Source organism: Chenopodium album, chromosome 10 (assembly GCF_948465745.1).
Source record: "Chenopodium album chromosome 10, dcCheAlbu1.1, whole genome shotgun sequence".
Classification (NCBI taxonomy): domain Eukaryota; kingdom Viridiplantae; phylum Streptophyta; class Magnoliopsida; order Caryophyllales; family Amaranthaceae; genus Chenopodium; species Chenopodium album.
The window spans coordinates 51,164,667-51,176,126 of NC_137843.1; the positions used below are offsets into that span (position 1 = coordinate 51,164,667).

The window sequence follows — 11,460 nt, forward strand, 5'->3', positions numbered from 1 at the left end:
CTAAAATAGAAATCTGTTGGGTTTCGTGATGTCCGACACCACACTGAACTAAAACTCATCCCATGACCCGCACATAAATTAAAGCAACTAAAACATGCATATTAATTAACAACATAATTAAATAACAAAGAAAGAAATAGGAAAAGACGGTCATACCCTCAAAGCTTATTTTCCACCAACACAGACTCACGAACGGAGAAAGAGCCTCAAACGCGACCCCTCCAACGAAGTCCACTCGTCCGCCCAAACTTGGCTAATATTACTAGCTAGGGTAATATTAACACTACTAACAAGAGGATCTCTTTATAAGGTTTTCTCAATGGAGGTGCCTTTTGTAGAGTTCAACTCTTTCAACAATTCCTAAGATATGCCTTGGGTATTTATAGGAGTGGCATCCCAATCCCTTTCATTTCCAATCAATGTGGGACTTTTAGAAATTATTGCATTTAATTTAATTCAAAAATAAATTAAATACAAAGTCAAATAATCAATCAACAAGTGGCACAAACAAGGGAGGGCTAGATGAGGACCACAAGGCCCTTCTTGCTCCCCAAGCCTAAAACCAGCTCCAATGAACACAGGCCAACTGGCAGCCCTTGCCTTTAGCAACAAGGCTTGCCGCACTGGTAGCCTTGTGCTCTCGGCTGGGCCTGCCAGCCGCAGCCCATCGCAGCACAGCAGGCCTCGCATGCTTGCAGGCCGCTGTTACTGCTGGGGGCTGCTGCCTGCCTACGCCAATGCGAGCTGCTGGGCGCAAGGTGCTAGCAGCAGCTAGCGAGGCCTAGTGAGCTTGTTAGCTGCTAGCTTGCTAGCATGCCCAGCGCGCCAGCAGTGCTGCCCCTTTGCGACAGCCAGCTAGCAAGTGCTACTAGCTTGCTTGGCATGGTGCGACTACCCAGCCAACATGCACATGTTGCTGGTGGGCTTGTGCCCTTTCCTTGCAAGCTGGCAGCCCTTGTTGGCTATATTGCCCTAGTCTTCGGATAGCTCGGGCATTCTGAGGCTAGGGCTACACTTGTTACTTGACTTATTTGTGCATCTCGTTAATTCTTAGAATTTAACTCGACATCCAATGTCCGAATGTGTTTCCTCTTGTTTGACGTATTAAGGTATTTCACTTAATTCCTCACCTTAGTTTGGTTGCACGCTTGGGTGTGATCCAAAGGGTTTAGTTAGGTAAAGCTTTGAGATTAATATAATTAATCTCACTGATCAGAGATGGCCTCTAGCCCGACTTTTCGATCACAACCATCATCATCATCATCATCACCATCATCATAATATCTTCAAAATATGATTGGTAAGATCCTAGGCATGATGCTAAATGGATTAATAACAAACCCTAGCATGTCATTAATAATAAAGATCAAATCTTTATCCTATACATGGTATTGTTAATTAACATGATATTAGAAATTAAAATAATATTCTAAGCATGATTTCTATATCAAAAGAATAAAGAAGTAATCAAATTAGTTACCTTTTTCTATCAAAAGAATACACACGTTAGTAAACTTCAACAAAGATTAAATAAAGCTAATAAATCAAGTAAGAATTGAAATATAGATTTGGGACCAAATCCTCAGAACTATCAACCTTTCGCGTTGAGGTCTAAGTCAACTACGAGCTTGGCTAGGTGTATTCAAATCTCGTGAATGAGGAATGGTGATCAAATCAAGAAAGAATCAAAGGATGTGTTATGTCTGGCTAGGCTTAGAAAATTAAGAGGGAGAGAGAAAGAATAAGGTTAGAGAGAGAAAGAGATGATGATTGTTAGTGAATAAAAACGTAGGAAATCGTCCCCTATTTATAGAGAAAAATGACTGAAAAGATCATAAAAGAGTCAAAATCTGACTCGGAATAAAACAGTTTTCGTCGCGTGGCGATGGTTTAACCGCTACGCGATATTTACACAGCTTTGCGATAATTCCATCGATGTGCGATGCTTTTCAGAAAATAAGATCCGTATGGCTCCAACTTCCAATCAAATTGGGTTAGTCGAATATCCGTGCTTATCTTTATTAAATCAGAATTAAATCCATTAAAAACATATGTTTTATCCGATATAAAATTCTAAGTCTTTATCTTTTCAAAAAGAGGATAAATTAGAACCTTTTAGAAGATTCTAGAAGCTAGTAATCAATCCTAATGGATTTAGGACTCAAAACAACCTTCTATATAATTCTAGAAACTCATGATAAATTCTAATGATTTTAGATATAGATTTAAGATAAATAGACCCTGCACATGATCATTGGATCCGCATATAAAGCTCGATTTGGGCCTAGTTTAGTATTTTGGCCAAAACTTCCTCGTTATAACTCGAAATAGGGACTATAATATATCCAACTACACAATCATTGGACCCCAATTATGGATCAAACTAACTGGACTGGATGTTTTTCATAAATAGGATACGAAATGAATTATTTTTTAATTAAAAACGTTAAATTCACGAGAATCTTCAGCATTTCACCTAACTCGCTAATCAAAGGCATGAAAGGTAATCATCACTGGGTTTTGTTTTTGGGGAGACACAATCAAGTGTCTACAGAAAGTGATTAGTAAGAAGGACAAGGACAAATCCCCCGTTAAAGTGGTGATTAGGTCAAAGACACCTATTCAAAACAATTTTGCAATTTTACAGCCAGAGGAGAAAGGTGTTTTTGAGGAGAAGCAAGAAGAGGAATATGAGGTGTAAGAAGAGGATCATGAGAAGGTATATGATGATTTTGTTGTTAAATAATTGTTTGCACTTGGAATATTCGAGGTCTTAATAACCCTATTAAGATTAGTGAAATAAGGATGTTGATTAATCATAATAAAATTAATATTATTATTTGTAGAAACTAGAGTTAGACTCAAGAATGTTACTAGAATTCGAAATAAATTTGGGGCTAGGTGGCGGTGGTTAGATAACTACTGTCATAGACCTAAAGGGAAGATTTGGGTTGGCTGGGATTCAAGGAGTGTTGATGTTTAATGTGTCATGATGCATGAGCAATTTTTACATTGTGAGTTGTATGATTAGAAAGGTAAATTTTGTAATATGTTTACAGCTATCTATGGGCTACACATTTTTGAGACTAGGAAAGCTTTGTGGGGATAGTTGCTTTTTTGGCTCCTAGTTGTGACAGTGCCCCTGGGCTTCTCTCTAGTGATTTTAATGTTGTTCTTTATTCAACTAATAGAGTTAATTTTAAACCTGTAATTCATTTTGAAACTGATGATTTTGATCAATTTCTTTCTTCCTCTGGTATTGCTGAACTTCAAAGTATTGGTCACTTTTTCTCTCGGGATAACAAGGGGCTAGGTGACAATAGGGTGATGACTAGAATTGATCGAACTTTGGGAAATACTTGTTGGATGCAGGAGATGGAGAATGTTAAAGTTAATTACCTTAATTTTGATATTTCTAACCATACTCCATTACTTATTGATTTGTGGTATGGAGGTCCGAAATGGAGGGAGGCCTTTTAAATTTTTTAATACTATTAGTGATCATAGTACTTTTGACCAGGTTGTCTCTTCTAGTTGGAATGAAGATTGTACTGGGTTCCCTTTGCAGAAAGTGTGGCAGAAGCTAAAAAGGGTGGAAAGCCTTTTGAAGCTTTTACATAAGGAAGAATTCGCTGAAATTACTTCAAAAATTGAGTACGCCAGAATTGATCTTGATGATATTCAATCTTAGATTGTTAGGGATTATTCTGATCTTAAATTGCATTCTCGAGAGAAGGTCTGCATAGATAATTTGAAGAAGTGGTTGAAAATAGATGAGGAAGCCTGAAAACAGAAATCTAGAATTTAGTGGATCTCTTCTTTTGATTATAATAGTAAGTTTTACATTGCTTCTGTTAAACAAAGAAAACATATTAACAGGATCACTTCTCTGTATGATGATGATGGGACTAATCTCACTGATCTTGTTGATATTTCGAATGAGATTGTTGGCTTTTATAAGAAGCTTCTTGGTTTCGCTGCTTGTTTTCTTCTTATGGTTGGTCTTATTGCTCTTAGTTCTAGTCTTAGGCTATCTAGGAATTCTGTTGATTTGCTCTGGGCTCCTATTTCTTTATCTGAAATTGATAATGCTGTTGTTGCTATTGATGATTCTAAAGCTCTAGGGTTGGATAGCTAATATTCATTTTTCTTCAAGAAAACTTGGAGTATTGTCCAAGCTGATATTTATTAATTATTATATAGTTCTATATTTCTTTGATAATAATAGAATGTGTTCTAAAGTCGATATTACAGCAGTCACTCTTGTCCCTAAGGTAGAGAATGCTTCTCATGTGAAGCCTTTTAGGCCCATAGCCTGTTGTTCTGTAGTGTGTAAAATAATCTCTAAGATTATCCCTAATAGGCTTCGAGGTGTGATTTTTGAGGTGGTTAGTGAAAGTCAATTTGGGTTCATTTTAGGAAAGCATATTGTTGATAATATTCTGCTTTCCTTAGAGCTTATAAAGGGGTATGGTAGAGCTCATAAGTCCTCTACATGTGTGATGAAAGTGGACTTGAAAAAGGTATATGACTTAATTGAGTGGGGTTTTAAGGACAGTTCTACATGAGTTGGGTGGTAAATTTCTCAATCGGATTATGACTTGTATCTCTACAGTCTCATACTTTATCTTGATTAACGGCTTTCCTTGTAAACCATTTCCTGCCATGAAAGGGTTGATACAAGGAGATCCAATGTCTCCTTTTTTTTTTTGCTCTTGGCATGGAGTTCTTATCTAGATGTATGAATCAGCTTTAGCAGGACCTAATTTTAACTATCATCCAAGATGTGATAGGTTGAATGTGACTCATATGATGTTTGCAGATGATCTCTTAATGTTTGCAAGAGCTGGCATAGGCTTAGTTATTCTGTTAAGGCAAGCCTTTCTGAAGTTTTCTAAGGCTTCATGTCTTGAAGCTAATTTGGACAAGAGTAGTATTTACCTTGCTGGAGAGAAGGATGCTATTATTTATGCTATTAATATCCCTGACGGAACCTTTCCTTTTAGATATTTAGGTGTTCCCTTGTCCTCCAAGAAACTTTCCTATGTTCAATGCAAGCGAATTGTTGAGAAAGTTCTTAATAGGGCTAAGTCTTAGGCTAATAAATTCCTGAGTTATGCCGGTAGGATGCAACTGATCAAGTCTATTCTTTTTGGGATGCAAACTTTCTAGTGCCAGATTTTTGTTTTGCCAAAAAAGATCATCAAGGAGGTCGAGTCTTATTGCAGATACTTTTTATGGACTAGAAATGTTAATGCTTCAAAAAAATGCTCTTGTTGCCTAGGAGAAGTTAATGCTTCCTAAAGTGGTTGGTGGCTAGAAATCTGGAATATCAAGAATATTGACTTATGGAGTAAAGCTGTTATTGCTAAGCTGCTTTGGCCTTTAGCTTACAAGAAAGATAAGCCCTGGGTTAGATGTGTTTATGTGAAGGGAAGGGATATCCTCACTATGACTATTCCTAAGACCTGCTCTTGGGCTCTTAGGAATATTTTTCAGTCAAGGGAACACCTTTCTGGTATTTCATGGCCTAAGGTCATGGTGAAAGGCAAATTCTCTATTGGCAAAATGTATCAGAAGTTGCAAGGGTCTTTTGACAAGGTTCCTTGGAGAAGAGTTATTTGCAACTCTAAAGCTAGTCGTAGAAGTAAGTTCATTTTATGGTTTGCTATTTAGAATAGGCTTAAATTGAGCTATTCGGGTGTTAAGTGTTCTGTTAATTGTGTGATGTGCCAGGATGCTATTCTTGAGTTTGTTAAGAACTTGTTTTTTTCTTGTCAGTTTTTTGCTGATATCTAGAAAGGGGTTCTTCAAGCTATAGGTCTGCAACTATAGGAAATATTTCAAGCATCCCACACTTGAGCCTGACTGTGATCATACAGTACACTTAAGCATGGTGGCGTCCAAAGGGAAGGAAGCTAGAGCAAAAGAGTCGCCAATAAGTTTTAGGAACTTGTAAACCGTTCACTGGGTGAACATTACACCCCTTCACGATCCATGAGATTGCTAACTCTATAGTGGTCTGGAACCGTGACTGGATATTCAGGGATGAAGGTACAAATCCAACCTAAAAGAGATTGAACCTGCCCTTAATAGGCCTTTACTTTATTCTTCTCATATTCATGTGCGCTTTTCGATCAATATACAATCAATATATTTATCCTAAACCTGTTTAATCTGTGTTGGTTGAATATTAATGCACAAACAAATCTATTATTGGCGATCACTTGAATTAAAATCATATTAGCCTAAATAAAATTATTAATTATCTTATTAAGCGTGATTTCAAGTACAAATTCTCTTTAAACCTGCAAGAGAGGGCGTGATCAAGCAATAACAATAATATCAAGCAACATAATAATATTGATACAACAAATCATCATCATCATCATCATAATAATCTCAATAAAGCATAATAATATTATTAGCAAGATCCTAAGCATGATACTAACAAGATTAATAACAAATCCTAACATGTCACTAAACAATAAAGATCAAAGCTTTAGCCCTAACATGATACTAGAAATCAATAAAGGCATCCTAACATGATACTAGGAATTAATAAAATAATCTAAGCATGATTTCTATAGATATAGCAATGAAATTACTCACTTTGTTGCCTCGTATATCTTTCTATCAAAACAATACACACGTTAGTAACTTCAAGGAAAATATTAAATCAAACAATTAATTTAAATAATTGAAATAGGGATTTAGGATCAAACCCTCAAAAGTTATCAACCTTTCACGTCTAGGGCGAAGGCAACTTTGAGATTGGCTAGGTATGTCTAAGTCTCGTGATGGACAAATGGTATTTTTGAAAAGGCAAGGCTTAGAAAAAGGGAGAAAGAATAAGCTTCTAGCTTCAAGAGAGAGAGAATAGAAAGATGATTGTTAATGATTGTTGGTAATTGAAACGGGGAAAATTGACCCCATTTGTAGAGAAAAACGACACTATACGATTAGAAAAGAGTCAGAATTCGAATCGGATTAAAATTCCTTTTATCGCGCGGCGATAGATTTATCGCGTCGCGATGGCTCTATCGCGGCGCGATAAGACAGTTTTTTGCGAATTTTGTTTTTATCATATCTTTTGATGCAGAAGTCGAACTAAGGCATATAATATGTCGTTGGAAAGATCTTGAAGTATGATTTCTAACCCAATTAGAATCAAATTAAAATATTTTGTAGAATAAAAGATATGTCCGAAATAGTGGAAGGATGTCAATTTTGGATAGAGTTTCGTATTTCTTTCATATCTTTTTCGTTATAGCTCGGAATTAATATTATTATATATCATTGGAAAGATAATTTCAAGAGATGTCCAACCATTTAAGATTTGGATAAAAATTATGAGGCACAAAGATAATATCTGGCTGTCTTTGAATGTCTTTCATTTCGAATATAATTAGGACTTTCAAAAAGAGGAGTTTTATTCAATTTTAAATTCTTTAATTTTATCTTTTCAAAAATGATAATTAAGATCTTTTAGAAACTTATAGAAGCTTTTAATTAATCCTAATTGCTTTAGGAATATAATTAAGATTAATGGACCCTCCACATGATCATTGGGTCGCACATAAAACTTGTTTTAGGCCCAATTTAGTGTTTTGGCCATAACTTCCTCATTATAACTCGGAATTGGGCTTATAATATATCGTTGGAAAGTTCTTTTCAAGCCCCATCCAACTACACACTGATTGGACTCATATTATGGACCAAACTAAATTGGATTAGATATTTTTCATAAATAGGATACAAAAAGAAGTATTTTTATTTAAAACAGGGGAATCACGAGACTCTTTCACATTTCACTTTGTTTGATAATTAATGACGTGAAAAGTACTCATCACTGGGTTTGGTTTTTGGGGAGACACAATCAGGTGTCTACAGAAGCCCCCACTTTGACTGGGTTTGGAGAAATGAATACCCGATCAAAGTGCGGGTCAGGCCGAGCTGAGACTAAAAAGCAGCCCAAATCTCGGGCCAAGCTGAAAATTACATTTTCAACCGGTCCAAAATGGCCAGATCGTGCAAATTTTTGGGTCACTTTCGTGCCGGGCCAAAAAACAATGCATAAAAATGTATTCTAATGCCCGTACAAAAAATTTTATAAATTGGGTCAACCCACCAAAATCCGCCCAAATTCAGGCCGACCAGCGGGCCAGACTGACTTTGATCAGCTCAAGGGTGTGGTTTTGACACCTCTAGTGATATAATCAATGAAATTTTATTCACATGTCAACTATTAACAAGCAACACCTAGTAGTGTGTGTGTGTGTGTGTGTGTGTGTGTATATATATATATATACACACACACACACACATTAAGTCATTCTCTAATCCTTGTATCCTTCTTCATTTCTTCTAGTAGTTTGACTAACGTAATTCATTATAGCCTAAGTTTATTTGATATTGATTTAGGAAAATTTGATTCTAATAACCCCACCTTTGGTCGGTTCGCTGTTAATAATCCCACCTTTAGATTATTATTGAATAATCCCACCTTTATAGGGGATATTATTCTATTAGTCCCTTATGACCAGTTACTTATACATTGAGTAACCTTTCTTTTTTTAATTTGAGTGACACATGTCACTAAATAATTGGTCTAAAAATAAAATAAAAAAATTAAACAAATTTGGTCAAAAAAAAAAAAAAAAAAAAAAAAAAACTCACCCAGCCCCTGCCATCAGCCTTGTGCTGGCAGCCCTCCTCCCCTTGCCTTGCCGACGACCAAGCCACACTCCCTCGCCGGTAGCCAACTCCTCTCCCGACGGCAAGATCCATCCCGACACCCTTAGCCCCACCACCAAAAATCGCCCCTAAACCCAAAACCCCTACCCAAAACCACCAAAAACCCCAACGAAATTACCCACATTAATCTGATTCGAACCTAGACAAACACGAGCAGCGGGAATAGTAGGAGCAATAGCAAACGAGGGGACGATATGAGGGTTTGAACAGATAAGTGTAGGACCAAGCGGCGCGAATTAAGGTAAGAGTGAGGAGAGAGAAATGGTGAAGTTAAATTTGGGTAGGAGTTTCGGGTGGTTTTCTGCGATTTTCAGGGGGGGTTTCGGCGGTTTCAAGGTGGTGGCTGTGGTGGACTGGTGGTTATGGTGGTTTTGGGGGTGACTTTTGGTCGACGGGGTGATTTTAGGTACTGGGGGCAATGGGGGGTTCCGGCTAGCCGTTTTTCGGGATTTAGGGTGGCTGCCAGCCAATTTTTGGTGGGGCTAGGGTAAGAATTATGGTTTCACGGTGGGTGGGGGTGGCTTGTAGATGGTGGTGTTTTTTTTTTTTTTTAATTTTTGAATTTATATATATATATATACATATATATATATATATATATATATATAACCACTTACAAATTGACATGTGGCGTTTTAACCTATCAAAACCGGTTATCAACAAGTTAGGGACCAATAAAAGAAGATCCCTATAAAGGTGGGATTATTAAATAATAATCTAAAAGTGGGATTATTAATAGCAAATCGGTCAAAGGTGGGATTATTAGAATTAATTTTTCCATTGATTTATCTTCTAATTCTAAAATAAGCATCATTCAACAAAATTATCTAACAAAGAATCTTTCCTCCCCTCTTTAGCCCTACATTATGAAAATCCAGGCCAATTCACTGATTCTAATTAAAGGTTTATTACATACACATAGATCATATGGAGCATATTAGATTCACGAGTTTTCTAACTTTTCTTCTGTCAATTAATATGAAGTATTCCCGTCTTTTAAACGAGGGAATCAACTTAAAACGCGCTACAAGCACAATTGGAACAATATGAAGTTTAAGAACAATATGGAATAAGAATATAAATAAAGCAAAAAAGGTATGCCATATGCTGCAAAATTTCAGCTATAAAAACCCCATCTGCACAACATTTTACCCAAATCAAACCAAAATCTAGAGGACTCTATTATTACATTACTAGTACTTACAATTTTTCTTTTTATTGATCAACAAGCGATAGAAATGTATTCCTTTAGAGAAAACAGAGGACCTGTTAGAACTGCAGTTGCAGCTCCTGTTTTATTTTCTGCTGATAACAATCGGCACTCTGCGAATCACTGGTCTAACAACTTCGCAGAATTCAGGAAGACACCTGATCATTATTCTACTTATGCTGCAGTTCCTGCAGCTCATTATAATCTGTCCTCTAACAATGGTTTTGCTGGTACTGGTTCTGGTTCTGCTTTACCTTCGATAGCCACCACGTCGAAGGAGATCATTTCTTTCCACTCATCCACCAAATGGAAGGAATATCTTCAAGCTTCTAAGCAGTCCAACAAGCTGGTTAGTGAATATTCGTAATTTGAATTAATAATATCTGGATCCAGATAGTACAATAACTATTTTGTGTATATGCGATACTAACTTTTTGCTTCATTGTTTTAAGGTTGTGATATACTTCACGGCTAAATGGTGTGGACCTTGCCGGTCCATGGAGCCGACTATCAAAGAATTTGCTGCTAAGTACAATAATGTCGAGTTGGTCAAGATCGACGTGGATGAATTATTTGTAAGACCCTTAGCTTAGACCCCCTTTTCTTAGCAAACTTGTACATATTTTTCGTGCTTAATCTTGCAAACAAAAAAAGTATTTCTACATTTATTTGTACACTTTGCTAACTTATTAAATTGGATGAATGTAAACAGAATGTATCGTGTGAGTATGGAATACAAACAATGCCAACATTCTTGTTCATGAAGAACGGAAAACAGATCGATAAGGTAGCTGGCGCAAAGACGGAAGATCTTCAAAGGAAAATTGAGAAACACAGAGCGAATTGATACCTAGAGTAGTTTTATAACTACGTGTTACGGAATATTAAACATAAATTATCATTCGAATGATGAGTTAGGTTGTCCAATTTCGAAAGCTAGCTAGCGTATTATTTTACGAGTATTCATTTTAGGGATTCTTTATCGGTTACTTTCTAGAATTGTACCTTATATTCAAATTTAGCTTAGGAACATTTTTCTTTCAATTTCCCACATTTGGGACTGCTGTATTACCTCATATTCAAATGAAGAATTGCGTTTTCAAATAGCAAAGTGTCCATTCATGATTATTGTTGAGCTTTAACAAATTATTAACAGCTAAGCCGCAAAAGATTGGATACAGAAAGGGGGGAAAAAAGACATGATACAATGTCACACAAAACATAGAGGATACTAGTACACCAAATTAATATTGTAATAAATTAAATTATGTGCACTTTATAAACATATACAACGTAAGATATTTGAAAGACAATTGATACAATTGAAGCATGAATATGGTTGTTCAAAATGAACAGTCGCATATTATATATATATTCCGTAATAAAATGTGAAAATTTTAAGGTATAGGCGACTGTACCATGCTTAGTACAGACAAAAAATGCGGAAGGAACATGTAGCTGTATTGTAAAAAACATACAATTGTTTTGTGAAG

The 11,460-nt window shown here is 36.2% G+C and overlaps 2 protein-coding genes across 2 annotated transcripts; both read left to right on the top strand.

The window, feature by feature from the left end:
- The first annotated feature begins 4,229 nt into the window (after window positions 1-4,229).
- Window positions 4,230-5,097, top strand: LOC145565349 (uncharacterized). Its single transcript, XM_081625386.1, has 2 exons — window positions 4,230-4,523; window positions 4,738-5,097. The coding sequence occupies exons 1-2, from the start codon at window positions 4,230-4,232 to the stop codon at window positions 5,095-5,097; spliced, it is 654 nt and encodes a 217-aa protein (XP_081481512.1).
- Window positions 5,098-9,817: 4,720 nt separating this feature from the next.
- On the top strand, window positions 9,818-11,060 carry LOC145564059 (thioredoxin H1-like). The gene is made up of 3 exons (XM_081624413.1): window positions 9,818-10,316; window positions 10,420-10,542; window positions 10,680-11,060. Exons 1-3 carry the CDS (start codon window positions 9,996-9,998, stop codon window positions 10,812-10,814), a joined length of 579 nt encoding a protein of 192 aa, XP_081480539.1. The 5' UTR covers window positions 9,818-9,995; the 3' UTR covers window positions 10,815-11,060.
- Window positions 11,061-11,460: the final 400 nt, after the last annotated feature.

Excerpts from the sequence above, each read along its gene's own strand:
- LOC145564059 (XM_081624413.1), top strand. The coding sequence starts at position 9,996 with ATGTATTCCTTTAGAGAAAACAGAGGACCTGTTAGAACTGCAGTTGCA. Across the intron at positions 10,317-10,419 it reads CTAAGCAGTCCAACAAGCTG|GTTGTGATATACTTCACGGC; the intron begins GTTAGTGAATAT and ends CATTGTTTTAAG. Across the intron at positions 10,543-10,679 it reads TCGACGTGGATGAATTATTT|AATGTATCGTGTGAGTATGG; the intron begins GTAAGACCCTTA and ends GAATGTAAACAG.
- LOC145565349 (XM_081625386.1), top strand. The coding sequence starts at position 4,230 with ATGTGTTCTAAAGTCGATATTACAGCAGTCACTCTTGTCCCTAAGGTA. Across the intron at positions 4,524-4,737 it reads TGAAAGTGGACTTGAAAAAG|ATGTATGAATCAGCTTTAGC; the intron begins GTATATGACTTA and ends GTTCTTATCTAG.